Genomic DNA, 27,859 nt, shown 5'->3' on the forward strand with positions numbered 1-27,859 from the left:
ACACGATATTGAGTCTTGGTTTGTTCTTTTTTTTAAATTTTTTCATTTGAATAAAAACATGTTAAAAACGCTTTGTAGTGATTTCATCGCTACATTTCTATGGACTCGTGCTCCACGCCATCTCTAAAGTACATCTAATTAGACCTAGGCGCGATACAAACTTTGTTCGAGCAGCATCGACCTGGAGTGCTGCTTCGACGCTCTATAATTATACACCAATAAGAAAAAATAACACGTCTTCAAACAACCAAGGATGACGCAAGCCCCTCTTTGTCTCCAAATTAGAGTGACACCTTTTGCTGGTTTGCCGGAATTTTTGGTGAGAATGAAAGAAGGCGCCGGGGCCTTTGCCTTGAATCACGGCCCCGTCGCTCACAAGAAAAAAGAAGATTGACCGTTAGATTGACTGTCCTTCCAACCAAACAACGCCGTTGACGCAATCGTACTTCGTTTTACAATTTGGCTCTTGAAATGGAGCCATGGTTTTTTTTTCATTCATGACGTTTAAGAAGCCTCCTGAGCGGCAGCCGCGGCAGCAGCATTGCCCTTGAAGTGGTTGGTAACTTCAGAGGCCAGCTTGTGGGGGTCGTACTCGGGGGCATAAGTAGGAGCCAGACCTCCAAAGAGGCAGAAAATGAGGAAGACAGCCAGCACGATGATGGACAGCTTGCGGAGAATTGGCTTGCGAGCACCAAACTCAGCCCACTGGCGGCCAGCCTCGCCGGCATAGCCCTTGAGAGCCTCAAGGCCGAGCTTGTAGTAGACCATGCCACCGAGAGCGATGGAGTAGCCAAAGAACTGGAGGGGAGTCACCTGGGTGCCCCAGATCATCATGGAGGCGACAACGAGCATGATGTCCTTGAGGACACCGCAAAGGGTCAGGACAACAGCGGAAGTCTTGCCAATCTGTGTACATCAAGTTAGCTCATCTGAAACTGCAAGCGTGAAAGCGGATTGGAAAGAGGCAACTAACCAAGAAAACGACTGAGACGTTGAGCATGAAGGCGCAAAGACCGTTGAGGAAGAAGGTGAAGAGGCCGACGTGGTAAACCTCAGCCATGGAGACCTTGGGGAACTCCCAAATCAGCGCAACCACACCGTTCATGACAGCACAGATGGGGGCGAAGTAGTAGAGAGAAACCAGAGGGTCCATCTTGAAGTCGGCGGAGCTCAAGAGCCTCTGGACCATGGTAAGTCGGAGGGCCTCGAAGATGACACCAGCAATCTGGTACATGACACCAATCACGACGAAGTGGATTTCGCCCATCGACGCAATGATGACACCGACGACAATGGCGGAGACGTTGAGGAACTGCTTCAGGTTTGGCGAGGACACACCCAGAGCCCAGCCGGAAATCAAAACGGCGACGGGGGTGGTGGCCTTGAGCATCTGAATAAAGGCAACGGAGAGGTAGAGGTAGGTCAGGTTGCCGCAGATCAAACTCAAGCTGAAGAAGACACCAATTGGGACGACGGCTCGCAGGTAGACGCGGCCGGTCATCTTGACAGTCTTTCGGCCATCGAGAAGAGTCGTCCAGCGGGCCAGGATTTGCGTAACGACGGTGGCAAAGGTAAGGTGGTAAGTCGTGAGGATAACGGGGTAGCCTGGAGCCAAAAAGATGTCAGCGCACATTCTGAAATGGCGGGAGAATGGAGTGTTGGAGGGAGGCACATACGGAAGTTGAGCGTGTCCAGGAGCCACTTGTTGAACAGGATAACGGAAGAACTGAAGCCAATCCATGTGCTGCGCGGCGCATTAGCAAAACAAGATTCATCACCGCCTCGTCGGTCCTCTTTCTCGACAATTATCCCTCGCTCAATGGCAAAATGGCAAGACTCACACAACATAGAAGACGGGGTGCAAAGAAGCCTTTGCGGGCGCGGGCTTGTCAACTTGGGGGTTGACGGTGGGCAGGACAGGAGAGCTGTCGGCGCGAGTGATGTCGCCCGACACTCTGATCTTTTCTTCGCCAGACATGGTGGAGGCGCTGGTGCAATTCGCAGAGAGATTGGGAGTTGCGGGCGTGTAAAGGTTGAAGAAGGTGAGGGCGGCGGTTGCTCGCACAGAGGTTTTGTCTCTGGATTTAGGGGAGACGCGCAGCGACAACGAGTGGACGGACTGACAGGCGTCCTTTTTTTTTCGTAGCAGGGCAGGGTACGAAGTACGTAGCCTCAGAAAAGCCGGCCAGGGGTGTTGAGAGCGTGAGAAAAAAGAATGTGAGGGGTGTCCCGTATGCAATAAAGCGAGGGTGCAGTTCGTATAACGAAAATAATAAAACAGGGACCGCCCGGAAGAAGAAAAGTCTCGCGCAAGCAGCCAAGTGTAAGAATGGCCTTGGGGTTGCTGGGCGCTTGCGGGTTGCAGAGACGATTATAGGGAAAAGAAGGGGAAAAAAGCAAAATACGAGTTGCACAAAAGGCGGTGGTGGTGTGCTCGGAAAAGAGAAGAAGAGAGAGAAGAGAAGAGGGCGCTCGATTGAGGGAAGGGGAGGTCAAATAGGAGTTGCGTCTACGAGACTAGAGAAATGCCAGCCGGAGACACAGCCCAGCGCATCGAGGCAATTAAAATCGCGTCTCTTGTCCTGGAAATTGGCCTCCAGTGTATTCCTGCGCGCGTACAATGCTGAGCAAGGCCGCAACAGCAACGAGGTGCCAGAAATGTTGCCCGCAAGTACCGGTACAGGGCCGGGGCCGCATCCACCGGCGCCGCTCTGGTACAAGTACGGCAGTCTGCGCTGCCCGTCCGGGTGCTTTCAGGGGGTGGTACAGCCTACAGGGGGAGGGGGCCACTACTGCTAGCATCATTCACTCCCCTGGCGAATCAATCCACCCACGTTTGATGGAGGCGGAGGCACCAGAGATAAGGGAAAAGAGATCATCTACAGAGTGATGGGGGTGCCAATAAAGCGCAGCCTCTTGCATCGCCACAGCCCTAGCCGTGTATCACTACAGAGCGTGTCGTACTGGGGTTGTATTCGTGGCATGAGAGGCCGAGACAAAGCGTGTAATTTCAGATTGATGAGATGGGTCATATCACAGTAAGCTGCAGCCGTGGAATGGCAGGGCAAATCTACTGTAGGCGTTTAGTACGAACACTCAGTGTGAATAGTTATCAAAAATGGTGATGACCTGACTCAGATAGCAGGAGGCAAGAAGAACCAAAAATAAAAATGAGAAAAAAAGGGCCACTCCCCGTTTTTTTTCTCTGGCTTCGTCCTTTACACAGTGCTCCTACAGGTTGACAAACGTTGCATGTGCCTACTGTATTCATCCGCAAACAACAGCACAGCAGCTCAATACAGGACGACTGTCATACTCGGAGTTCGCATTTCAGGGGTCGCAGCCTGGACAGGACATATATCTTCGAGGCACAATCAGCTTGTCAGTTTGTCAGTCGTCTGTTTTGACTTTGCATTGGCCTCGTGCCAGTGGCGGGGTCGAGAGCTAGAAAGATCGCGGGGGGAGCCAGACGCCAAGAAGTTGCTCTCGTTTATGTTCTCACGATGCCTTGTGCCTGTGCAATGCCGTTGTAGCGGTAGCCTCTTCTCCACGTTCCGGCTGGCAGCAGGTCAGCCTGGGGGCCACGATACGAGGTGCGCTAGGAGAAAGCTTGGCGCTGAGCTTCCAGGGACGCGCGAGTCTCGACCACCACTTTGCTGGGTTAGGGCTGCGATGCCGCATTTCAGCTTCACATGTTTTGGACGACAAGTCGGTTCCCTTTTGGCGGATTGTCTCGCCATCAGCTGCTCGCCGGCATGAGGCCAAACACGAGTCTTTTGAGGACCAACAGCATTGCACATCATGATGGCGGTTCCGCTTTCTCCCACTGTGTTGATGTGGGCCCAGTTGTCATTATCGCGAAAAGTCTGCATTTGTCGAATATGTACTAATCCAGCAGGTAGTTGCAGTTGACATGACGAGCCCGGCCATCACTGCTGAATACTGTACAGACTAAGGGACCCATCAAGGCACGGAGGCGGTATATAACGGGGTACGCGATATTACTCCTTACAACTGCTCGCTGCTAATGCACATGCGACATGGAACTTTCTGTAGCTGCAACCTTATGGGATGATACGCGGGCGTCTCACCGATCTTCTACAGCGCCTCTCGAAGGAGTCGCTCGAATATCCTTATCCCTATCCCTATCCCTATCCCTATCCCTATCCCTAGAAGTGAAATGCTGCTCCCCTTTCTTCAACAGCTCCCTTTGACATTGATAGGCAAGGCTGCAGGTTTTACTTGGCACACTATACCTATTCTCCTCGACATTATTGTCACTGTTGCATCACCACGCCAGCAGCGGGTCTTTGCTAAGACATGCATCCATCCACGCGATTAATGCTCAGCTCTTGCCGCAACATTGCACATTGTAGACCATGGACTGCTCCGTCAATAAAACGGAGCACCTTTATGGAGCACTCCTGGACAGGCACATACAGTGCGAGTGTCTCTCGTGCTGGGTGCACCCCATCATTTGTCGCAGGAACAGAGATTTCGGGCGTGTTACGGAGCACGGAGCGCAGCACGGAGCACCACGGCCGTAGATCTTGATCTGCCGCTGTTTCAGGATTTAATACGGAGTACAGCCGCATACCAACCGTCGTGCAGCAACTGTGGGAACTAGGCCGTTTGTAGCAGCGGGCCTGGAAAGGGCCTGGGTCCAATGACGTCGCGGCCCCAGACAACTTTGAGGGTGACGACGCAGCGCTTCTTTATTTCTGCTCGCCCTCGATTGGCCTGGGTCGAGGATCTGCACATCTGACTGGAACTTTCAGCGCTCACCGTCACGCTGCTGGCCTCCCTGACGATCATTGCTTCGTTCTGTGGAAACGCGTGTAAAGTAAACCCGGTTTGCCTCTTTCTTGCGCGGATTCCAGAAAGTCCATGGCGTCGGCTGATGGAAATGTGTAGTAGATAGTATAGCTATCCGGGACATGTACCGAGAGATGGCCAGGGGCGCGGTAACTAGCCTCAGCCAGTATCACGCCAGGCCGGCCGATGCCGTACGACAAGCCTTTCCTTTTGCTGCGTCTCCTTTTTTCTCACAAGGATCGAGTATCCAATGCCGCTGGTTTCACGGCTGCAGTTTGTGGTGAACAGAGGCGGGATCAACGCAAACGGCCACGGGAGCACCAGCTTCCGTCTCATCATCTTGATACGGAACCCGCCTATCAGTCCAGCCAAGACGCCCGTCCTGTGCTTGGGCAAAAAACATGATGCATCAAGTGATGAATTAGGCTTGACTTTAAGCTGATGGAGCGAGCCGTGGTGGTACCTATCCTCGAGCAATACCAGCGTGCGATTGCGATCCGGCGGCTTCAATGTTCCTATCAATTGGCGCTTTGACGAGAAATTGCGACAGCATGCTAGCGCCCAAGGTGTAATCTCGAGCAGCAGCAGCGTAGCAGTCGTACCAGATAGTGCTCCGTAATACTGTCCATCCCATCCCCTCTCATCTCGTCCCATCCCCGTCCAGAAATAACCTCAGCAAGGCTGGCAACAATGCCTACTAGTAGTCTCGAGGCTGCATTTGTCCGTCACTGTATCGTATTGTTGGCCGTCGATCGAAAATCCCGTACCTGCTGATACACATGCCGGTGCCGCTTGGCACTCACATCAGCACCAAGCACTGGGCTGCCCCGAAGATCTCAAGATCACCCCCGTGCTCAGCATCTAATTTGATATCAAAAGCTTGTTCCGGCAGCCTGCTGGCCTCAACAGCGGGCCGCCGCAGGCCCAGGAACGGCGCTGGATGGCTGCTGTAGACGCTGGATCCGCCCGCTGCAGGCCCCCGCCCACGCCACCACGGACGGGGCGCTACTGCTGTAAGTACAGCGGCCTGACTTGCAACCGTGCGGCGCGCCGAGTACTGGTACCGCTGCGACTTGAGTCCAGTGTTGCAAACGGCTCTGCGCCCCCAAACCACTCACTGGAGGTGGGACTCTTCATTACTCCCTGCCCACCCAGTGGCGGCTTGGCCACCCGCCGTTGGTCGAGGCTGGTGATACTAAGGCCGTACGCGTGCTAGCGACTCGTACTTGCGAGTGGGATGGAGGGGTGGAATCGGGCTTGCCAGGGTCGTAGGGTCAATGGAGAGGACAGGTAATAAAACTGAGGTGAGAATTGGGTTGGGCGTGCGGCCAGCCCCTGTCGCCAGAATAGTTCGGGCAGCCCCTCCATCACCGACTCCTTTCCCAGTTGCAAGACTTGAAAAGCAAATTGCCTGGCAGCTGCCGCGATCCATTGGATTCTCTCTTTTGCTTCTTCTTCATCCTCTTTGCAAAAGGCATCACCTTATACCCATTCTTTTCAACTTGCTTCTTGGCGCGTGTGCAGCACCGTCCCTCCCTTTTCCCAGCTTCAACTCTTTTTTCCCATCCTTCCAGCCTCACCAAATTTCCCCCACCATGGCCGACATGTGCGTATTTTGCTCTCTCTGCTTCCCCTATTCAGCGCGAAATATTCGCGATGCTGGATTGGCTTCAATTGCCTCTATGCGATGCTGTTCCTGTCCCAAAAGCTCTTGTGTAACTAACGCCTGATTCAACTGCAGTAACGTTGATGTTCTCGTCATTGGCATGGGACCTACTGGTCTCGGTGCCGCCAAGCGTCTGAACCAGATCGTACGTGCGCCCCCTTCACCGCCAGATCTCGATACCCCGCGATGTTATTCTTGTTCGTTGCTAACCAAGTCGCTAGAACGGCCCTTCATGGCTGATTGTCGACTCTTCCCACAAGGCTGGTGGTCTTGCCGGTACTGATGTCACTCCTGAAGGCTTCGTAAGTCCTCAACCTCGCCTTCGCCGTGGAACCTCGCGTTGGAATCGTTGCGCTGACAGCTGCTGCTTTTTTTTTTTTTTTTTTTAGTTGTACGACGTTGGCGGTCATGTCATCTTCTCCCACTACAAGTACTTCGACGACTGCCTGGACGAGGCTCTCCCCAAGGACGATGACTGGTTCGTCCACCAGCGAATCTCCTACGTCCGCTACAAGGGCCTCTGGGTCCCCTACCCCTTCCAGAACAACATCTCCATGCTCCCCAAGGAGGACCAGGTCAGATGTCTGGAGGGCATGATCGACGCTGCCCTCGAGCACCGCGTTGCCAACACCAAGCCCAAGGACTTTGACGAGTGGATCATCAGAAACACCGGTGTTGGTGTTGCTGATATCTTCATGCGACCCTACAACTACAAGGTCTGGGCCGTCCCTACCACCAAGGTAAGTCAACGGGTTTTGCTCACAAAAATCATCCATCGCAAAACACGTCTTCTTTTACTTACGCTTCCCTCCTCTAGATGCAATGCCAGTGGCTCGGCGAGCGAGTTGCTGCCCCCGATGTCAAGACCGTCACCAAGAACGTCGTCCTGAACAAGGTTGCCGGTAACTGGGGACCCAATGCCACTTTCCGATTCCCCGCTCGGGACGGTACCGGTGGTATCTGGATCGCCGTCGCCGACACTCTTCCCTCCGAGAAGAAGAAGTTTGGCAAGTCCGGTGAGGTCACCAAGATCGACGCCGCCAACAAGACCGTCACCATGGCCGACGGCACCACCATTGGCTATGGCACCCTGGTCAACACCATGGCTGTCGACCACCTCGTCGAGAAGATGGGCAACCAGGAGCTAATCACCCTGTCCAAGGGCCTCTTCTACTCCACCACCCACGTCATTGGTGTTGGTATCCGTGGTGAGCGCCCTGAGCGCATCGGCGACAAGTGCTGGCTGTACTTCCCAGAGGACAACTGCCCCTTCTACCGTGCCACCATCTTCTCCAACTACTCTCCCTACAACCAGCCCGAGAAGAACGCCAAGCTGCCAACCCTGTACCTTGCCAACGGCGAGAAGGCTGCCTCTTCCGAGGCTCAGGACGGTCCTTACTGGTCCATCATGCTGGAGGTTTCACAGTCTGAGCTGAAGCCCGTGGATGTCGACAACCTGCTCAAGGACTGCATTCAGGGTCTCGTCAACACTGAGATGCTCAAGCCCGAGGACGAGATTGTCTCGACCTACCACCGTGCCTTTGACCACGGATACCCCACTCCTTCTCTGGAGCGTGAGGGTGTCCTGAAGGAGCTCCTGCCCAAGCTCCAGGACCTGGGCATCTACTCTCGCGGCCGCTTCGGCAGCTGGAGATACGAGGTCGGCAACCAGGACCACTCCTTCATGCTGGGTGTTGAGGCCGTCGACGCCATCACCAGCGGAGCCGTTGAGCTGACCCTCAACTACCCTGACTTTGTCAACGGCCGACAGAACACCGAGAGGCGTCTGGCGCAGGCCTTTTCCTACGGAGCTCAGCCTCTGCCTACCCGCGAGAGGAACTAAGGAGTTGCAAGCATCGGGATGATGGAGGTTGAATACTAGGTATATAAGGAGCACAATGTACACGTGCACTGTAATGTGAGGCAGCGGCTATCGAATCAATCTGGGTAGCTATGTGGTCTGCTATGAATGGGGGTATTTCAAAGGTCTGAAAATTTCGGAATAGCTCGGGTGATACGAACGCCTAGGGTTGTGTATGGGCAGTCGGTATAGATTCCCTCGCTGCGAAATAGCGAGTATAGGTTATGATAGAGATAGAGAGTGATTTTTGCTCTTTTTTTTGATAACAATAAATCTGTTGTTAGGCGCATTGGCTGTTTGTTAGGTATGTCATAAGTGTGACTACCAAATGTATCTGAGTACTGTAAAGGCCCAGAGGTCATGTAATTGTGCCAATGCAGATACAAGTGCATTCCGAGCGTTTGCCGAGCACTACTTCACAGTAAAAACATGCAGCTGCTAAACATTGTACTACTGCACATTTCTTTCTCTTTTTTTCCCTGACACTTTTTTAGTTGAGCGGGATGGCTTGGCCACCTACATCATCCTCTACAGGCACAGGCCGCCAAGGACACTAACAAACTCGAGAAAATTTCCTTCTCTCTTCCTTTCCTTCCATGTATTTTTTTTTAATGGGATCAAAAGAGGAGCTTGGCAATTAAGTTTTGTGTCCGAGTAAGAGCAGCTGACGAAAGCGTTTTGGGCCAGTCCTAGGGTATGGGTATGTAGCATCATTGCCGTTTTCAGACGTAGCCCAATGTCCTTTGGGTTGAGTTGGGGAAAAAAAAAAAACCTTTTAGTCAGTCTACTGTACCAAAGAGAAAAATTTACGCGGGATTACGGCTCCTGGGAAAGACATCATTGCGGAGCTTAAATCATTTTCCACGTTGCCTCTAGGTATTTCACTTATACAAGTCATGCTTCATAGGTACCTGGATGGCAGATAGTTTCTGACGTTGGTGACTGATGAAAAGAAAATAAAAAACTTGGTTGGGTTCATCAGTATCTCGTCTTGGGTGGGTACATGGGCATGTCCCTTTGACACGCTGGCGCCTGGAACGTGAAGATCAGCAACCAGGGCAAGGTATTTGGCATTTCCCATATTTCCCTCAGGCATGATGAAGAGATTGACGTGGTGTGGGCTCGCGCACCACACCACACCACACCACCTTGCTGCTAGATCTCTCAATAATGGATCCAAGCCCTTCTTTTCCTTTCAGGCGAGGAGGCGTCATACCTAATAACCCATGCCTTTAACAATCACAATACGCAAGGCACAGCACGACGGAAAGCCCAAAAGGCACAAAATTCATCCACCACTAGCACTCTGCCAGCGGATCAGGTTTCAGCGGGGGTCGCTCTCATAGCAAATGCAGTGATGCAGAGGCAGAGAGGCGGCAAACTGGCCCTGCTCAGCTGCTGGCCAAAGCATTGATCAAACTACTAACCTGACGACACCTGGAAGACCCTTGAAGCGGTCTGTTAGCGCCATCGTCTTTTGGACCTTTTCACCAGTCCGCAACGGGGCACAGCGTTTCCCGCGCTGCCGCTGCTTTGGTATGGATGGGAATCAATGGCTGATGCGGTGGAACATGGCGTCCCGTGGCCGGCAAGCCGCGTTATCAAGCATGGCTCGGCCCCCATTAGAGCGACACGGCCATGTTTTAGCTATATCGTGACTTCCTGCAGAGCCAAGAGAAGGGAGGTGAAGAGAGATGGAATCACGTTGTAGAGGAAAAAAGAAATCATGGCCTGCAGCTGCTACGAGTGCTGCTCGCCCTCTTTGCACGAGCTCGGGCGATTTGTAAAGTTGACATTTTAGTACATATCGCCGCGCAGACTTCTCTGCTAGCACTGCGCAAAAGGCCCCGAGCAGGTACCAGGCCTGAGCGCGGAATGAAGGGCGATGTACCTGGCGCAGTTTGGTGTGTACTTGGCCAGGCCCTGCGCTGCAGCGACAAGCTGCTAGCAACTGCCGGTGGGAGGGAGGTAGCTCTGTATCCACGATACGGCAATGGCAAGTCACTGAAGCTTGCCCGCCAAGTACACCTACAGGCACCTGGCATTAGCCACAAGCCGGGCGACAGTAGCCTGTGCTGACTGCTAGCAAGCACCACCAGTCCGCTGCAACCCAGATGGGCAGCCCCAGTTCTAACAAAACCTCCATCAGGACCCCGACTTGTGTAGTGCCCGCTCGGCGAACGCAGAAACGCAGCCAGAGAATCTAGGGAAGAAAAAAAATTAATCACAAACCCCTAGAGCTAGCCAAGCTGCCCTGCTCATCCATCGGCTGCTGCGCTCCTCGCCGCCGGGACCCCTACCGCAACTCCTCCTACCGATACAACCACCGGGCCGACGATGGGCGCTGCGTGCGGGCTTGGATGACCGTTGGACTCCGAGTGCAAGCCGCCGCCTCAACCCTCTGCCGAGCAGCCAGCTGGGGGGGCTTCCTCTTTTTCTTTTTTTCTGCCTCCCTCCTATGACCGCGCGCCATCATGGACGGTCCAGCCCTCGTGCCCGACGATGTGCTCGACCCGCCGCCTCCCCCGCCGCCGCGGCTGTTTGAACGCCTCCGACAGATAGCTGGTTATACTTGGGATGAAGCGACGCCGCCCTTCCACTCGTCGTATGACTACTGGTGAGTCGCCCTCTGCCGCGGTGGATGATTTGAAGAGGAGGAAAGCAACGAGCCCGGCCTGAGAGGGGAAAGCAAGGCATCTTGTAGATAGACAGAGAATGGCCGTGATGGCTGCTCTTGCAGAGGCGCCAGATCGAGAGAGCTAACTTCTGATTCTCTCGCTTCACTACCTAGGCATGTTTTCGGCACTCGATACGTCTATCCCACGCTGCCCCCCCTCTACCTCGTCGCAAAACGCCTCCAGCCCCGGCTCTGTATCCAAACTCCAGTCGGGTCGTCCAACTCCCTCCGACCATGGCGGCCCTCTCTCCAGCTACAGCTTCGGCTACAGCAGCGAACCCCCCCGCCTCCCCGCTGCCCGCTGCCCATTCCAATCCCATCGCATCGCCATCCTCCACCGACGTAGCGTACATCGAAGAGCCCGTCGTGGCGCGCGTATCACATCATGCCCTCCGCGAGGAGAGGGCCTTCCAGATCGCCAAAAGCGTCTCGGCGACGGCTGACCCCCATGGCGACCACATCGTAAAACCTCTCGATTTGATTCGGCTGAGCCCGACGACCGGCGACCGTGGGGCCATCGTTGTCGCCATATACCAACATCCAGGCCACAACCTCCTGTTCGACGTCCTAGACATGGGCCCTGCCTTTTACGAGGCGCGCAAAGATGGCGATACATATCGAGCCATCCACCACCGACCAACGCTTCAAGCCCCCATCAGCCTTCGACTGTTTCTCGATTTCGCCATTGGTGCGGCCCAGTGCTTGGAGATCCTCCACCATAGTCGCGGCATGGTTCACGGCGAGATCCGCGGCGATGCTTTCCATTTCAACGCCGAGGAAAACAAGGTCCGAGTCATGTCCTTTGGTTCCGGCACCAGGTCCTTCGAGCATGGCCTGACTAGCACCGGCTGGTCTTTGCTCTCCAAAGAACTGGGAGGCAGGAATAAGCTGCTGTACATCAGCCCCGAACAGACCGGTCGAATGCCCGCCGAACCCGATAGCCGTACCGACATTTACTCGCTCGGCGTTGTCTTTTGGAGCCTCCTTACTCAGCAGCCCGTCTACACGGGCGATTCAGCTCTCGATATTGTACAAAGCGTGCTCGGACGCAGAATCCCCAATGTGGCCACCGTACGGATGGACATACCAGACGTTATCGGGCGAATTATCCAGAAATGCACGGCTAAAAACGTTGCTGACCGTTACCACTCAGCTAGCGGACTACGTCACGATTTAATCTGCATCCAAGAGTATCTCGAAGATGGCAACACAAAGGCTCTCAAGGAGTTCAAAATCGGAACAAGTGATGTGTCGTCCTTCTTCATGCTCCCGGCTTCCATGATTGGCCGGCAGGAGGAGAAAGCTGCCGTTCTCAAAGTCATTAACCGTGTTGCTAAAAGCCATGCCGCTCAACGCAAGGGCCCTACCGGCAGGTTCTCAGACGGAGCCAGCCTTAACGAGATGATGACCTTTGATGACATTTCTAGCGAAGGCGGTGCCAGCTCTCTTGATGGCCATAACCGCAGGAGCGGATCGTTTGCTCAGACTATATCATCTGAAACTCGACAAACTAAAAACAGCTTATTCCCTACAATCATATCCGAGACCATGACCTTGTCGACCGACACCACTTCGTCATCCCAGTCTACAGCTGCCATGTATCCTAGATTTACGAGGCCATGGGAGCGATGGGAGCGCCACCAATCCATTTCTCTGGGTTCTTTGGACTCCTCAAGCATGGTCGAGAGCCTAAATGTGGAAGGGCCTCGTGGTCCGATGGACATTGGTGCGTCCAGCCTGTCTAGACAGCTTGGCTCGGCCAAATTTCGACGTCATGGGCACTGCGAAGTCATCATGGTGGAAGGTGCTGGTGGTGTGGGGAAGAGTCTCTTTGTGCAGTCGGTCCTGACTGATGCTCGGCGCAATGGCTACTGCGCGACGGCCAAGTTCGACACCGCAAAGAGAACGCCGTTTGGACCGCTGCTTAAGCTTCTATCATCACTATTCAAACAAGTCTGGGGTGAAAGGGATACAAATACGCCCTTTCACGTGGGCCTGAAGCAATATATTCGTCCAGTATGGCCAATGCTGCACAGGGTCCTAGGATTGCCAGAATTTCTCCTTGGTTCGCCGGACGCGAATATTCCACGGCCCATCTCGTCATCTCAGAGCTCAGGCTCGCGGCCACTGCTGAAGCGCAGGACGTCGTCCCCTGGAGAATCTCCGGGGCCATTACCGCGGATTCAGGCAGGATATGGAATGCAATCTTCTCAAGACTATCTCTGCGCTGGAGCATCAACCAAAACCATGCGTTTGATCAACACGATCCTGGATGTGCTCAGGGTCTTTACCGCGCACAAGTTTATTTGTTTCTGCCTGGAAGACTTGCACTTTGCCGATGATGAATCTCTCGAGCTCATCTCCCAGATCATAGCCGCCAGGATGAAGATGGTTGTCATCGTAACGTACAGACCAGAAGAGCTTTCAATAACAAAACTCCGGGCCATGCTACAACCCCCGGAATCGGATGGTGATTATGCCTCTCTCCTAACGGTCCCACGAGATGCTGATGGCCTGCTAGATAACCCTCGCAGTGTGCGCCCGCAGGTTACGAGAATCACGCTCAATCCCCTCAGCGAGGATGATATCCTTCAATATGTGTCGACAACTCTTTCTAAGCCGCGCGAAGAAATCCTTTCACTTGCTCTAGTTATTCAGTCCAAGACGGCCGGCAATCCGTTTTACATGCGAGAAATGCTTAGTGCCTGCCATAGAAAGAAGTGCATTTGGTATGACTACCGTGATAGCCAATGGCACTATGACATGGATAGACTATTCGCACAGTTTCAAGGCGAGAAGGATTATGATGTTTTAGATACTGCCTTTATCACTCACCGACTGGCTGAGTTACCGTCTGCTGCGCGAGCGGTGCTTGCTTGGGCGGCTCTCCTGGGAGGCTCATTTTCATTCGAGCTCCTGTGCCGGCTTATGAGCGGAGAGTTTGACTACCGCGATGACGATGGGGTGGTTTGTCCAGACAATGTCACCCAACGCGCCTACACCGAAGGAGAAGCTGTCGCAGGATTACAAGCGGCTATTCAGTCTTATATCATTGTACCAACCGAGTCGGATGACCGCTTTCGTTTCGCACACGACCGGTATGTTCAAGCGTCTTCAGCCTTGAAAGAGTGTAATGCTCGAAAGATGCACTTCATCATATCGCAGACGCTTTTGAAATACTACGCAGTGGAAGCCAGGCAGCGCGATAGCACTGCTTCACATATCTGCACCGCCGTCGAAATAATCAAGCGTCGGGTACGTTGCCGTCGGGAGTTTCGTAAGCTGCTCATGGAGTGTGCGCAGGCCGCAACGGAGAACGGCGCTCGACCTACGGCGGTCAAGTACTACAATGCGGCGGTCATACTCTTGCAGGATAACCCGTGGTCTGATGAAGTCGAGGATGCCTCTTATGACGAAACGATCCAGCTTTACCTCCGGGCGGCTGAATGCCATCTATACATGAATCAAGTAACCTCGGCAGGTGATCTCCTTTCCATCATCCTAGACAATGCCAACAGCCCGGTAGACAAAGCGCCCGCCTATGTCTTACAGTCACGGATATTTGCGCAGAGTGGCAACTCTCCGGCAGCACTTGCTTCTCTCAAAGAATCTCTGGCTTTACTCGGCGTTTCCCTCGACGAAGAAGCGTCGTATGAAAAATGTGACGAAAGATTCCACAAGATTGCGGCTCAGATACAAAGTACGGACCGCCAGACAATCATCAGTCACAAGAAATCGAGCGATCCCTCCATGGCATCCATCAGTGCGGTGTTTGCCGAGACTACCAATGCAGCCTGGTGGACCGACCATTTGCAGTTTTACCATCTTAGCCTGATTTTATTTGATACCCATCTTTCTCGAGGCTCTTTCCCACAGTCTGGCATGGCATTCCTTAACCTGTCTGTTGTGGCAATGTCACGTTTCAACATGATCCCGTTGGCCATAGAACTGGCCATGATATCCCAGGATCTGTTATTTCAGGCCCGTGATGCTTACACGCTGGCACGGGGCGAGATGCTACATCAGTGCTTCATTGGGCATGCGCATTGCTCCATGCCGCAGTCTATTTCCCAGATGGATGACGCAATTGAGCTGGCGTCTGTTGCAGGTGACAGAATGTCGACAATCCACAGCTATGGTATAGCCGCTCAGCTTAAATTCTTTGCGAGCGAGAATTGCTCCGAGCTTGAAACGTTCTGTGAACTAGCCTGCGAAGAGATTGCCAGATGGGCCTGTGACACCAGAGGTGGAGTAATGCTCCTTGCCGTCAGACAAGCTTGCCGAGCGCTACAGGGTAAAACTCGCGCTCACAATCCGTTGGAGGTCATGACCGACAGTGAGCACAATAGTGCATCTTACAAGCAGTCACTATGGGAACGGACTAAAGGTAGTACTCGCCCTATGCTGTTCTACGAAAGTTTTGAAATCGTCGTCCTATTCTTGTATGGGCATTATGACCGGGCCATTGAGGTTGGAGATAGATGTATTGATCATCTCAACGACATCTGGTCATCACGAAATACCAGATTGATCGTCCTCTTCTATGGGCTGGCACTCTCGGGCCATCTGCTTCGGAAGATTCAAGATCCGCGAAGTCAGCCGGGAGAATTCTCCGAAGAGACTCAAAAGCTGGCAGAGCGGCTCAAGGGGTATCTGAAACTGATCACGGATTGGACAACGGTATCCAATGTAAATTACCTGACATGGGCAAAACTTTTGGAAGCACAAATGGCAGAGCTGTCCGGCCAACACGGCGATTGTATTCAACACTACGAGGAGGCTTTGGACCATGCTGCCGAGCACGATTTCGTTCTGGAAGAAGCCCTCGGCAACTACCTCATGGCGGGCTTCTTTATCCGACGCAGGGCGCGGCGGTCTGCCCGTGCCGCTCTTCTAGATGCCCTGAGCTTATACAGGCAAGTGGCAGCTACTGGTGTTGCTCATGCCATTGAGGAAGAGCACTCCCTTCTGTTGCATGGGCCGACTCGAAATCATCGCGTTGCCGATATGGGTGTCCAGACCGATTTTGTCACCGACGCACCTTCGGTCCAATATCGCCCTGTGGATGGAGAGGAAGATGATGTCCTGACCCAGATTCCTTCCAATACCTTGACAGAGGCAAAGGGGGGAGCAGATTGGAGCCTGGAGAAATTCGATGCACATGCAGACAGAAGACGGCGGTGGACTCCCTGCTCTCGATATGATCGATTTGCACGCAATCCTCAAGTCTTCTCAGGTCATTTCGTCATTGTTACAGGTAGAAGAACTGCTCAAGACCATGTGCGATGTCATTTTGCAGACATGTGGTGGTTCGGCCACGAATGCCGCTATTGTGGTCTACGCGGAATCAGACGGCTGGTGTGTAGCTGCAAGTGGCGATCCGGAGAAGGGGGCTTCAGCACACAAACCCGCCCTACCCCTCACAGACACCCCTCTAATTGCTGAGAATGTTGTGCTCTACTGTACACGTTTCATGGAAACTGTCTTCATATCGGATATTGTCTCTGACGAGAGATTTAGCAACGTCAATGAGTCTTGGCTGCAAAGGAATCCGACGAGCAAATCGATCATTGCCATTCCGATACGCCATGCGAACAAGCCACTACTTGGCGTGTTGTATCTCGAAGGCGTTCCTGGATCGTTTACGGATCGCAACGTAACCGTTCTCCAGCTTTTGGTCAACCAAATCAGCATCAGCTACTCCAATGCCTTGTCAATAAAGAACATTGAAAAGATCTCGGCAGAGAACCATTCCATGGTGGAGGTACAAAAACGCGCACTCAAGAAAGCCATCGAAGCAGAGACAAAGGCAAAGAACGCAGAAGCAGAGGCGAAGCGCAATGTCAAATTAGCCGAAGAAGCAGCCAAGGCCAAGTCTATCTTCTTGGCCAACGTCTCTCACGAGCTGCGGACGCCTCTCAACGGTGTCATTGGCAATTCAGAACTTTTACGTGACAGCAACTTAAACCGGGACCAGCTTGAAATGGCAGATTCCATCCGAGTCTCGGCCGATCTTCTACTTACTGTTATCAACGATATCCTTGACTTTTCCAAGATGGAAGCTGATAAGATGAAACTTTATATCATTGCTTTCAACCCCGAAGAAATGGTTAGGGAAGTCGTTCGAGCAGTCTCTTATAGCAACCGAGAGAAGACGTCCAAGAAGAATGTCAAGATTGTTCACGACATTAATTTGCCATCCATGCTAATCTACGGCGACCCAATCCGCCTCCACCAAGTTCTTGGAAACCTCATTGGCAACAGCTTAAAATTTACAGAGGATGGATCCATCACCATTGGCGCCCGGCTGGACGAGGAAACTAAGGAGAGGGCCACTTTGACATTCTGGGTCCGAGATACAGGGATCGGAATTCCACAAGAACAGCTGGCGAAGCTATTCCAGCCATTCAGCCAGGCCGATGCCAGCACGGCTAGAAAATACGGTGGAAGTGGACTTGGACTGAGTATCTGCAAGTCACTCATCGAAATCATGATGCAAGGAACGATTCAGCTCGAGAGTGAACCAAATCTCGGCACCACCGCCTGGTTCACAGTCTCCTTTGAAAGAGCCAAGCCTGATGTTGCTGCTGGAGATGCCCAATCTCAAGCGCTACCGCCTATTGACAGATACTCGACAAGAACTTCTTCATTTGTGGACCGAGCTTCCTCTCCGAACCCGTATCTCGATCTTACGCGGATTCCCAAGGAGGATATTCGTATCTGTGTGGCGGAAGATAATCCTATCAATCAAAGGATTGCTATTCAATATGTACAGCGGCTGGGCTATACCAGTGTTAGTGCATATGAAAATGGACTCAAGGCTGTTGAAGGCCTTCGGCAAAAGGCCAGAGAAGGTATCCCGTATCACATTGTCCTTATGGATGTTCAAATGCCGGTTCTCGATGGATATGAAGCTACCAAGCTCATTCGAAGCGACCCAATCGATGAAGTCCGGAAAATCCTAGTGATAGCCATGACAGCATCGGCAATCCAAGGCGACAGAGAGAAGTGTCTGGCTGCTGGTATGAACGACTACCTTGCAAAGCCGGTTCGGGCAGAGGTGCTTAAACGGAAGCTGGACGCGTACATGAGTAATTCAAATCCTGCTCCTCCCTTGTCCACCCCGTCTCCGTCAAACGCCATCACGTACCCGGGCTCCGGTATGAATGGATATAGCGACATGGTATCGAATGTTCCAAAGCTACCCCCGCCTCCAAGGAAGCCCCTTCCCAGCGATACATCCAGCACGAGTTCTGATTCGGTTATTCGGAAGCCGGTTCCTATTAGGTCCGGATCGGGTTCGCTGCGCGACTCGCTACTTGACGGAGCTCAGATATCAGAGGAATTCCAGCACCCTGGTAGTCCCATATTTGATGTTGAAGAGCTCGAAACTCCCTTTGGCGACGATTCCGTTGCGAGTCAAGCAGATACCAAGAGCGGGTCAACAAGCAGGACGTCTAGTGATCAAGACTCCGACTCTGGACCAAGAAGAGGATCTGCTGCAAAGGGGCAAAAGAGCCAGCCTCGTAAATTAGCAAAGAGCCGCGAGAACAACGCCGTTGAGGTTAAATATGAGAATGGCACCCAGGAGCCAATCATTAAAGAACTCTAGGATGTTGCGTTGGTCTTTGTAATACTTTAATGGCAGGGCTCCCTTCTCCGGAAGCACCCATGGTTCTAAACCTGCGTTCTACCCTTTTTTCATCCTTTATTTTTTTTCCCCTTCCATGTTTGACATCAGCTACGGATTCGGATAGACAGGCAGCTTATAGATGTATTTCCTCAATGTCTATGAGAGTTACTTTGGCGTTGGGGCCGGGACAAAAAGCTTGGTGATTAGGGGGACTCGAGACCAAAAAAAAAAAAATGAACGCTTCGTCTCTTCCAGCATTCACACCTAGTTGATTTTTTTATTTTCTTTCTCTCTTTTCCTGCTCTCTTCCTTTTTTTTGGCCTCTTTTTTTTCTCTCTCGCTTTGGCTGGCATATGCAAACATCTTTTTCTAGTTGATGTTAAGAGTCAAAGTGTTCAAAGTCTAGTGCGTGCTTCGAAAAACCAACATGAGCATATCCTTCTTCAGCATGACACGATACGACCCGACATGACATGACATGGAATGGAATCAAATGAACAACGCAAGAAGATAGGAGAGAGGGGGGAATGGCTTTGTAGTACGCGCACGGCTTTATTTTACGAGAGCTAGACGATATGAAACGATACGAGTTTCGGACGGCTTGATGCCAGAATTCAAATCATATGAAGGGAAAGGGGGAAAGCTGGAAATGGTAGAGGAGAAGACTATTTTCTTTTACCCAAGCTGCGGAATTCTCTATTTACAAAATTATTGCGGAGGAAATGGGAAAGTAAAGCAACGCAAAGGGAAAGGGAGGAAAAGAAAAAAACTACCTCGATGTAGTGTTTTCTTTCATAGGGTTATACAACGTGTTTTTTTTGTTCAGACCATTTTCATGGCCACGGATAGTGAGCGGTTTTTGCTTCATTTTCGTCTTTTTTTTTTTATATTCTTCCTGCTATTTACTAGATAACTGTATCATTTTCTCCCCCTTTCTCTGCATGGCGGATAGAGGGAGACCTTTTCTATGTTAGCATTCGGCGACGACGACGACTGATTGATTGATTTTGATAAATTTAACAAAATTTTCAATAACCTCTGTTTTCCCCCCCATCAACGAAGAAGGGAAAATTATTAATTTCTTTTTTCTTCTTCACAACCATGGCTTTTGTTTTTTTAAGTTTGAGTTTGTTCTATCAAACCCCTGCATCTCGCTTGAAATCTCATCTTACTTGTACGCAACAAATCACAAATCATCTAGGCGTGACGAAAACAGTAGTGGATGGGTGATCATACTGATATTTGAGTTCGGCTATATAGTGTTTGCATGGATAGCTGAGCGAGGCTGTGATGGACGCTAGAGTACGCAAAAAAAAAAAAAAAACGTGTGGTTTAGCTCTGCATTAGTGTTTCCCCTTCCCATTTCTTCTCTTCATCGTCCAAGTTGATTCCTAACAAAATCTGGTGCAGAATGATAGCTTTGTGCTCAAAATCAGCCATCTCGCATATAAGAGCGGCGCTTCGGATATAAAAAGAAGAGAAAAGAAACTGTTGGAAAAGCGGAATGGTGATCTTGTGTATAGACTAGAAGGCGCCGCGCCAGGCGATATATTCACTCACATCAGTCCACTGGCCATACACTGGTCGGGGGCCGGTTTTCGTTCTTCATTTAGCAGCGGAGCATCGTCACGCAAGGGAGGAGGCTCTAAAAGCCACGCTCCAATATATTAGGAACCAATAGTCTTGGTGTGGCGAAGGGCAGAGAGACCTGCATAGAGCAAGGGGAGGGTCTGAAGCTACTATACTAGTAATAGTAGTGGCGGTTGTAGCAGTAGTAGCGAAGCTCAACGAGATGCGGCTTATGTAGCAGGGCCAAGTCCCTTACTTGTACGCCTGAGGGCGCGAACTAGATGAATATAGTATAGAGTTTGTCGGGATATAGCATCTGGGTGGTGCGAGATGCCACTTGCCAGCCTCCCAGCTAAACAAGGGCTGCGCTCCATCCCACCGGACAAACAATGGGGGAGCAAACGTTCCACACGCGGAAATCGCACTTGCATGTGCCATGAAGCAAGCCATCGCCCTATGAAGCACAGTAGCGGCCATCGAGCTGCGGTTATGTGTGGTGGAGAAATTGGCAACGGTAGCTTGCAATTTGTCGTCTCTCCCACAACAGAGAACAAGGATAGCGGCAGCTCGGCTACTTCACATCGAAGGGTAGCCAGCGAGTATACTTGTTTTGTACTCTTCCTTTTGAAAGGTAGACGGCAGAGATACTGCTGCGCCAACTGAAAGAGAGTTTGTCATAATAAACGGGAGCCGGGTTGGAAAGGGGCGTGATTCTAACATCTATATTCTCAAATCCATCGGATAAACCGACTCAGCCGGACAGGTATCTTGGGCGTAGACCAGAAAAGCTGAGACAGTAGGCAAAAACCTTGTCCTATATGCCGCTGATTATCAGGAACCGATTTGTCTTCTGCTCGGGGCCGAGTCCGTGGTTGGATGCCGCTGTGCGAGAGCGCCTGAAAATGCTACCGGTCTCTAACTTGTATCTGGCGTAGTATACGGAGTAGGGCTTGCATATAGTAGCTATTCGCAGCCACAGCATGGGCGTTTGAGTCAACGATGCACCATGATCTGATTTCTCTCGACTCAAGGCGCGTAACATGGGAGATTTTCCCGGCGGCACCTACTCCATTGAGAGGAACTATGGACAACGGATCCTCTGTGGCTGCACCCTACCATCCTCTAGCCGTGAGGGAAATAAAGAGTAAATACTGTTGGGCTGTATTTATTAGCATTATCCATTAGTATCGTCTCCTGCTCTAGCGTTGTGTGGGTCTTCGCGTGTGGCTGCAGGTTTCCATCACTCTAGCCAACAAAAATATTATGCAACACATGAGGATTCTATCGCTGAAGTAAGATGCGAGAACTGTTGTGGTTAGCTATTGCTCAATACCTAGTTGACGGTGACCCCGTTTCTTATCCACAGTTTTGCCACAAGTCATGAACATGTTGGTCATCAATTGACTTCGGTAGGTTGTGTTTGGCTGTCCAATGGTGCCCGTATGAAATCCAAAGTTCTTCAGCGTGGCCCAGGATAGTTACGGCGATGCAACGATTGTATCTCGGTTATCTGCAGCTGAGGGTGTAAGGGCCAGGGGTAACAGACAGCTGAAAAACCCTGGTTCAGGTTACTGCTCCGCCTGCTTGTTGGCTACTAAGTTGCCGTTCCGTTCGGCCCGGCAATGTAGATACTGTAGACCAGCTTGTAAGAAGTATACTGCCTTTGTGCTGAAGCTTTCCAAGTTGCAGAAGTCACAAAAGCTAAAGACTTCGGGTGGATCCACATAGCCCGGGTAGACGTATATGCAGTCATGTTATTGGCGTAGTATCAAGAGCTGCAAAAAATGCCGTTTGCATTTGCCAATCATGCAGGAAAGATCTGTGGTAACACTACTAAGACGAAACAAATCACACCCTTCTATATGCTGTGTGCCGTCGAGCCTGATGTGTAGCGGCCAACAGCGTCATAATAGCGAATCCAGCCCAACCCGCTGTTTGTCTTGGCTTTGCGGACCGGAGCTGAGGTTGGTGGCCCATATACCCAAGTAGGTAGTCCAAGGGCAGAGGAGAAATGGGCTTTGTCCTATTTGGGGCAGCGGCCAAGGGTAAATGAAAATTCTTTCGACGAATCCGATATACGTTGGCTGCAACAATGCCTGCTCTGGGCACATCCCGTCTGAGGCTGATCCAATCGGATAGTGGATTATCAGGCCATTTCTATGAGCGTGCTAGTATGGAACTGTATTCAAGTGACAAATTAGAAAGGAAGGAATGGCTGTTTTAATTTAACTGAAACTCGGCCATTGAGTGGTGGATTGCGGCATTGTCAGGTAGGTTCGGGTCTTTGCTTAAGCACTCGCTCAAATCCGGTATGGTACGTGGCTTGCTTGGCTTACTTTCTGCTTCCTGTTCATTCAAGGTTAGAGGGTTCCAAGACAAATGAAGTTGAGGATGAAGAAAAAAGTCTATTCAACCTGAGGGTGTGGCGAATGCGGGGAGAGTAGTCTGCCGCTTCTCAGTGTGAGCAACCTCGTCCCGTTTCCGCTTATCCTGCACCACGTCCTTATGAAGCAACTGCTGTGTCTACTAGCACATGCTGTTGGTCCACGCCTGGAATAACGGTGGCCTTGACAATAAGCTCCGGGCTGAGTTTAGTAAGAACACTCAATGGCTAGGAATGGGGAATGGGATCAACTCGCCACTGGGCCAACACAAGCTTCGAAGAAAGCAACAGAGGCCATGTTTCATTGGTCGGCTTGTTGCCTATCTGCCGCCAAGGCCGCTGGCCCGAGGGCGACTGGCGGTTACCGGCGCCAAAAGCCCAATTCCCAGTGGGATGGTAATGTGGAAACTTGATATAAAACTACTACCGAGCTGAAGGCGTAGTAATAGTATCTGAATAGTGTTGCCAAGTCTGGTACGGCTGAGGTGGGCTGCAGTGGAAATTTGTTGCCGAGAAACATGTTCAAAACGAGCGAGTTTTTGTGTGCTGCAAGTGCCTGTTGATACTTCGAAACAAATGAAGACTTTTCTAATAATACTTATTGCCTGTAGTTGACCCGTTCACACATGGCTTTCGGAGCCACGTGCGGCATTGTGCCGGCATTTGCTGAGATGAGATGATCTTATGCCAACAGTACGGCACTAGCAGTCATGCAGCCATCAAAGCTAGGAGGATTCTGAGCCTCACGGAAGACCAAGATATAGCGGGCTAACATGGAGATGAGCACAGAGTCGCTGCCCGAGAAAAGAAAACCATGATCGTCTAACCTAGATCGAGGCCCGCGGGCTACTTCCGGCAGGGTTGGAGTCTATCAAGTCTGGTGGCGTGATGGGAGAGGCTCGATGCTAGCTTGAGACTATCTAGGTCGTGCTGAGAAACTAAACGGGTCCTGATCTCGATCATGGCTGCCGAGAGCGTAAACAGCCAGAAGTTCGGACAGAGCCTAGTCACGAATGCAGCGAGGCCGAGCCGCAGGAGCGCGAAGGCGAAGTGCCACAAGACAACTATTTTCGCCCTTTGTGAAACCGTTTCGTCCCAGTTTCGGCAAAAGGGAGCCAGTCGTCGATGTCAAGCCATAGAGCCTAGAGTCAGGCTGTGTAAGTAGGGGTGGCTGGGAAACCCTTTTGTCACAGTACCTGGCTTCCAGGGCGATGATATTCTTGGCCATACTTACTGTCAATCCACACGCCTCCTTCTTTGAACCACACGAAGAGAGCATGGTTTTGTATGTTTCTCCACTGTAGCAATGGGTCGACTATTCAAAACGGCCTGTATCCTCTCAACAGCACTAATTAATCCAACCCGGATTAGACGTCTTGGCCCGGTAAGGAAGAGGGTGTTGATCGAGAAAATCGTTGGTTTTGGGATACGAGCGGCCGTATCAACCCACGCCTATTTCGTATCCGCAACAAGGTCCCCCTACAGGATGCCTTGCTGCCTTGCTGAGTCCAGATCCAGAACTGACATGCCTCAGGCTGGAAGTATAAAGGAACAAGAAGCTCATCCCGAAGCATGTGCTCGCTTTGGAGGGCCATGACGGAATTGGACGTAGCACCATTACATCGTTCCTGCACCGAGAGGTTGACGGCATGTGGGAGGCGCAGTAGCCAATGAGCATCTAACTTTTGCTGGCAGCTCCAACCAAAGTACCTTGCATGTACTGAGTTGCTGTCGTATATACTAGTAGTACGGTATCTTGCAACGGGGTACCTGCCCGGTGGGGAAGGACAAGGTCACCGTCGCCCGTGGCTGCTGCGGAGCAATACTCGGCTATTGCGAGCGGCCTTGTATCCGTACGACGACGTGAACTGCGACGAATGGTTACAGCTTGATTTACCGCCGGTGGAGACCTATTCTTGGAGCAAAAGTCGTGACGATCAAAGTGGGATGTAAACGACTAGGCCAGCTACAGGCCATTCCTCCAAGCGTCATTGGAGGGATGCTGTATCGTATCATGCCCAGTATTTGAGTCCACGTACAGTACTTGGTTAGTTCTGGCAAACAGCGGATAGGATGCTCTTGTTTGCAGTAGACAAAATGCCCTAGCCTGGAAGAGATGCAGATGAATGCGGCAACAATGACTTGTCTCTCCATGCTTTGCCACATGTTCATCGTTCTCTTCTTAGCACGGAAAATGCCGACTGCGGAAAAACGCTAAATCGAGTGGGGTCTGCCGAAACTCTGAGGTTTGAAAGATGCCGTCTGAGGATCCTCATTGGATCGCGGCCAAGCATCCTAATGCAAGCTGCAGATGCGTTGCTTCGTAGTACTGCTACTAGCAGTGGTACCATGGCGATAATATCGCTGCAGGTGCTCGTAGTAGCATTAGAACTGCAGTAAGGAGACGTTTTCGCAGTGGAGGGAGGTAATGTGCAAAGTGTCCGTGGCCGAGACTCACTTATACACCAGTGCAAGTAGGTATGCGCCTCAGCATAAAACATAAAGCAGCAATGCTGGAGACAAATAGCAGCGTTAGTACCATGACTTGGCAAAGCTAAGCGAGGAGCCATTGTATTGAGGGCTTTTTAGTTTACCCTCTTGTTGTTTCCTCTCAAAATGGAAATGCTACGCGGCTTGATGATGCTCGCATGCCTCCCCTCTTCCCTCGCACACCTTTTTGTGTTATTAAGGCACATACCATATAAGTGCAGTAGAGTCTTCAAACGACACACACCAAAAGTTTAGCAGGGGACACACGCGAGTAGCGCCCTGGAATTTCACTGGTTCCAAGTAGATGGCAGTAGCACAAAGCTGAATCGGAAAAGGAAGGGTCTAAGACACGCCGCCGCCTCCTCGGCTCACAAGGGTGCAACAAGTTTAGTGCGGCTTTTCGGTTTATTTTCCCCGGCTGACTGCTTCGTATCTCTCTCATCGGTGCGGACGACGTTGGGCTTGTCTTGGATCATGAGACGGCTCATGGCGCGGCCGTGGATGCGGCCCAGGTTGCTTGGAAGAGGGATGTGCATGTGCAGATTACTCGACGTTTTAAAATAGAAGGCCGACGAGAGCTGAGGACCGCGTGCTAGCGCAAGCAGGGAGGCCGTATCCATACTTGGAGATGGAGACGCACAAGTACCAGTCTGATACAAGTAGGTGCGCGAGTATAGCGGCAGGACATCGTCCCATGCGGCCAGCAACCTCATTGCCGTAGTGGTACATGTGAGAGCTTTGTTTTGAGTCGAAAGGAGGCGTATCCTGGATGGGAATGCTCGTACGCAGTGCTACCTGTATGTATCAATGGCCTTATTATGCATCCATGCATGCAGGCAGACGCACGGAAAGCTGCTAGGCGGTTCTGGCGAGGCTTGGGAGCCCCTCATGGACAAGGTCGTTCACTCCTACTCCGTTAGACGTGCAGATCGGGTCGTCCATCCGCGCGCATTTGCTCGGAAGCTGGAGGCTCGAGATTGGTCTCAACGGAACCCTGGCCCTGGCCCGAGCGAAAAGAGAGCACAGCGCATTACATAAACGCGCAGCGTGCCTTATAGCAGTTGTGCTGCCTGCTAGTCAAAGCAAAGAGGCAACAGCTAGCGTTTTGCGGGCCTCTCTGATGTGAGTGTGTTGCGATTGTGTGCATTTGAATGTACGTGTACGAAGCAAAGCACGCCTTTGTACAAACCACGAAGAGCATGTTGAAAGCAATAAGCGGTGCTACTGGCATCCATGATAGCACCGGATTATTACTGGATGAGACCGTCAGTTTGAGATGTGTCACCCCGGTCGAGTCCTACATGGATCGGCTCGAGTTGTTGTTTCTATGCAGTATCTGCTCCGCCCGCTGTCTCCGTACTCCGTACTTTTGTCTCCATATACCTGTTTGTTTCTGCCCCCAATATATCTGGCCTCCCTACACGTGCATAAGTTGTAGATACGCTTGCGTGCTAGGAGCTTGTGTTAATATGAGCTTGAGGGCATGTACAAAGAACGTTTGTACAGGTAGGCAGTCGTCTGGGCTCTCTATGCCTGTCTTGCGTTGCGAGCCCGCATCTCAACAACTTCCGCTATTTAGCGGTCTCTGCAAGGAGATGCTAATAAATGACTAGCCGCGCATCTTCAAGCATGTCATGACTGCTACATCGTACGTGCTACCAGCGGTAGTAGTACTAGTAGGATAGCAGATGAACATCCGACTAGGTAGTAGAGAGGTACTTGTAGAGGCGCTTCTTTGATTCCCTCTCTAAGAAGCTACCAGTGTGTATCATATCTAGCATCTTGTTTTTCGGCCCGCCGGTGGGCGATGTGGGCGATTCTTGCGCGCGAGGATGACATCTCACGGCAGATGCACCATATTCATCGTATCATCAACGCTTTTTAGAAGATAAACACTGTTGTACAAGGGTATCAGCATGGTATCAGCCACCGCCATTCGTACGTACTACTATAGCTGTTGCATCAGCAAAACGCAGAGGAGGAAGTGGAACACCGCTCATACAATGTCCGAACTTGTACGAGAAGAACACTAACCTGGTCCTGATACTATTCCGTGCTTCCATATGGATAAGTCGATCTACTCGAAATACCTATACTACTACTACTACTACTACTACTAGTATTACTATATACTAGTAGTAGTATGTAGTATAGCCCACACACGGCCTTATATTCCCCATATTCGTTGCCTACCCTGGCTTGTCGTTATTTTAGACTGTTCCCTATCCTGCGTATAGGTATACGTTCGGGGTACTTAGTTGTGCGTTATTGTCTTCACCTTCTCTAAACAAGCATATCCAGTTTTGGCTTTGCGTGTTTGGCGGAGCCGAAGGCGGTGACAGCTCAGCGTCAAGCTGTCTTTTCAGCCACCCAGAGCTGGCCCACGTCGACAACTGGTTCCGCATTAACAAGGCTTGGCTTGCCCATGGTCCAACACAGCTCAATAGGGAAAGTCTAGAGCATTGCTACTGCATCATGAAGGAATCTAAGCCTCTCCACAACGAGGTCCTCTCTTTGGGTAAAACTCACGAATGGTAGTCAGTCGTTCTGCAATAGATACAGGTATGTAAGTAAAGGGGGGGTGTAAAGCGGACAGCAAGCCACACTCACAAGGTCGTGATTTAATTCCCCATCAATGAGTCAGTCGCTTTTGTACGCACTTCCGTCGCCGCTTCCTAGTCGGATCGGCCTTTTGCCTCCCTGGCAGACGCAGTAGCCTATAAACCCGGCATCCACAACAGCCCTACCTTGCAACCAACCCAATG

General features: G+C 51.6%; 6 protein-coding genes across 6 annotated transcripts; 3 read left to right on the top strand and 3 right to left on the bottom strand.

Moving 5' to 3' along the window:
* Window positions 1–43: 43 nt before the first annotated feature.
* TrAtP1_004119 (uncharacterized protein) lies at window positions 44–2,791 on the bottom strand. The gene is made up of 4 exons (XM_014083741.2): window positions 1,842–2,791; window positions 1,677–1,744; window positions 974–1,605; window positions 44–906 (listed from the first exon to the last, which is right to left on the bottom strand). Exons 1-4 carry the CDS (start codon window positions 1,976–1,978, stop codon window positions 505–507), a joined length of 1,239 nt encoding a protein of 412 aa, XP_013939216.1. The 5' UTR covers window positions 1,979–2,791; the 3' UTR covers window positions 44–504.
* Window positions 2,792–4,623: 1,832 nt separating this feature from the next.
* Window positions 4,624–4,815, bottom strand: TrAtP1_004120 (uncharacterized protein; the record flags this gene model as incomplete). The annotated part of the gene is made up of 1 exon (XM_066112169.1): window positions 4,624–4,815. One exon carries the CDS (start codon window positions 4,813–4,815, stop codon window positions 4,624–4,626), a length of 192 nt encoding a protein of 63 aa, XP_065968252.1.
* A 1,215-nt stretch (window positions 4,816–6,030) lies between these two features.
* TrAtP1_004121 (uncharacterized protein) lies at window positions 6,031–8,632 on the top strand. Its single transcript, XM_014083742.2, has 5 exons — window positions 6,031–6,421; window positions 6,557–6,626; window positions 6,703–6,783; window positions 6,871–7,221; window positions 7,299–8,632. The coding sequence occupies exons 1-5, from the start codon at window positions 6,093–6,095 to the stop codon at window positions 8,322–8,324; spliced, it is 1,857 nt and encodes a 618-aa protein (XP_013939217.2). The 5' UTR covers window positions 6,031–6,092; the 3' UTR covers window positions 8,325–8,632.
* Window positions 8,633–11,253: 2,621 nt separating this feature from the next.
* Window positions 11,254–16,464, top strand: TrAtP1_004122 (uncharacterized protein; the record flags this gene model as incomplete). Its single annotated transcript, XM_066112170.1, has 2 exons — window positions 11,254–13,489; window positions 13,541–16,464. 2 exons carry the CDS (start codon window positions 11,254–11,256, stop codon window positions 16,462–16,464), a joined length of 5,160 nt encoding a protein of 1,719 aa, XP_065968253.1.
* Window positions 16,465–16,492: 28 nt separating this feature from the next.
* TrAtP1_004123 (uncharacterized protein) lies at window positions 16,493–18,631 on the top strand (the record flags this gene model as incomplete). Its single annotated transcript, XM_066112171.1, has 1 exon — window positions 16,493–18,631. The coding sequence occupies one exon, from the start codon at window positions 16,493–16,495 to the stop codon at window positions 18,629–18,631; it is 2,139 nt and encodes a 712-aa protein (XP_065968254.1).
* Window positions 18,632–25,462: 6,831 nt separating this feature from the next.
* Window positions 25,463–25,807, bottom strand: TrAtP1_004124 (uncharacterized protein; the record flags this gene model as incomplete). The annotated part of the gene is made up of 1 exon (XM_014083746.1): window positions 25,463–25,807. One exon carries the CDS (start codon window positions 25,805–25,807, stop codon window positions 25,463–25,465), a length of 345 nt encoding a protein of 114 aa, XP_013939221.1.
* Window positions 25,808–27,859: the final 2,052 nt, after the last annotated feature.

This window comes from Trichoderma atroviride, chromosome 2, assembly GCF_020647795.1.
Source record: "Trichoderma atroviride chromosome 2, complete sequence".
Taxonomy (NCBI): Eukaryota; Fungi; Ascomycota; class Sordariomycetes; order Hypocreales; family Hypocreaceae; genus Trichoderma; species Trichoderma atroviride.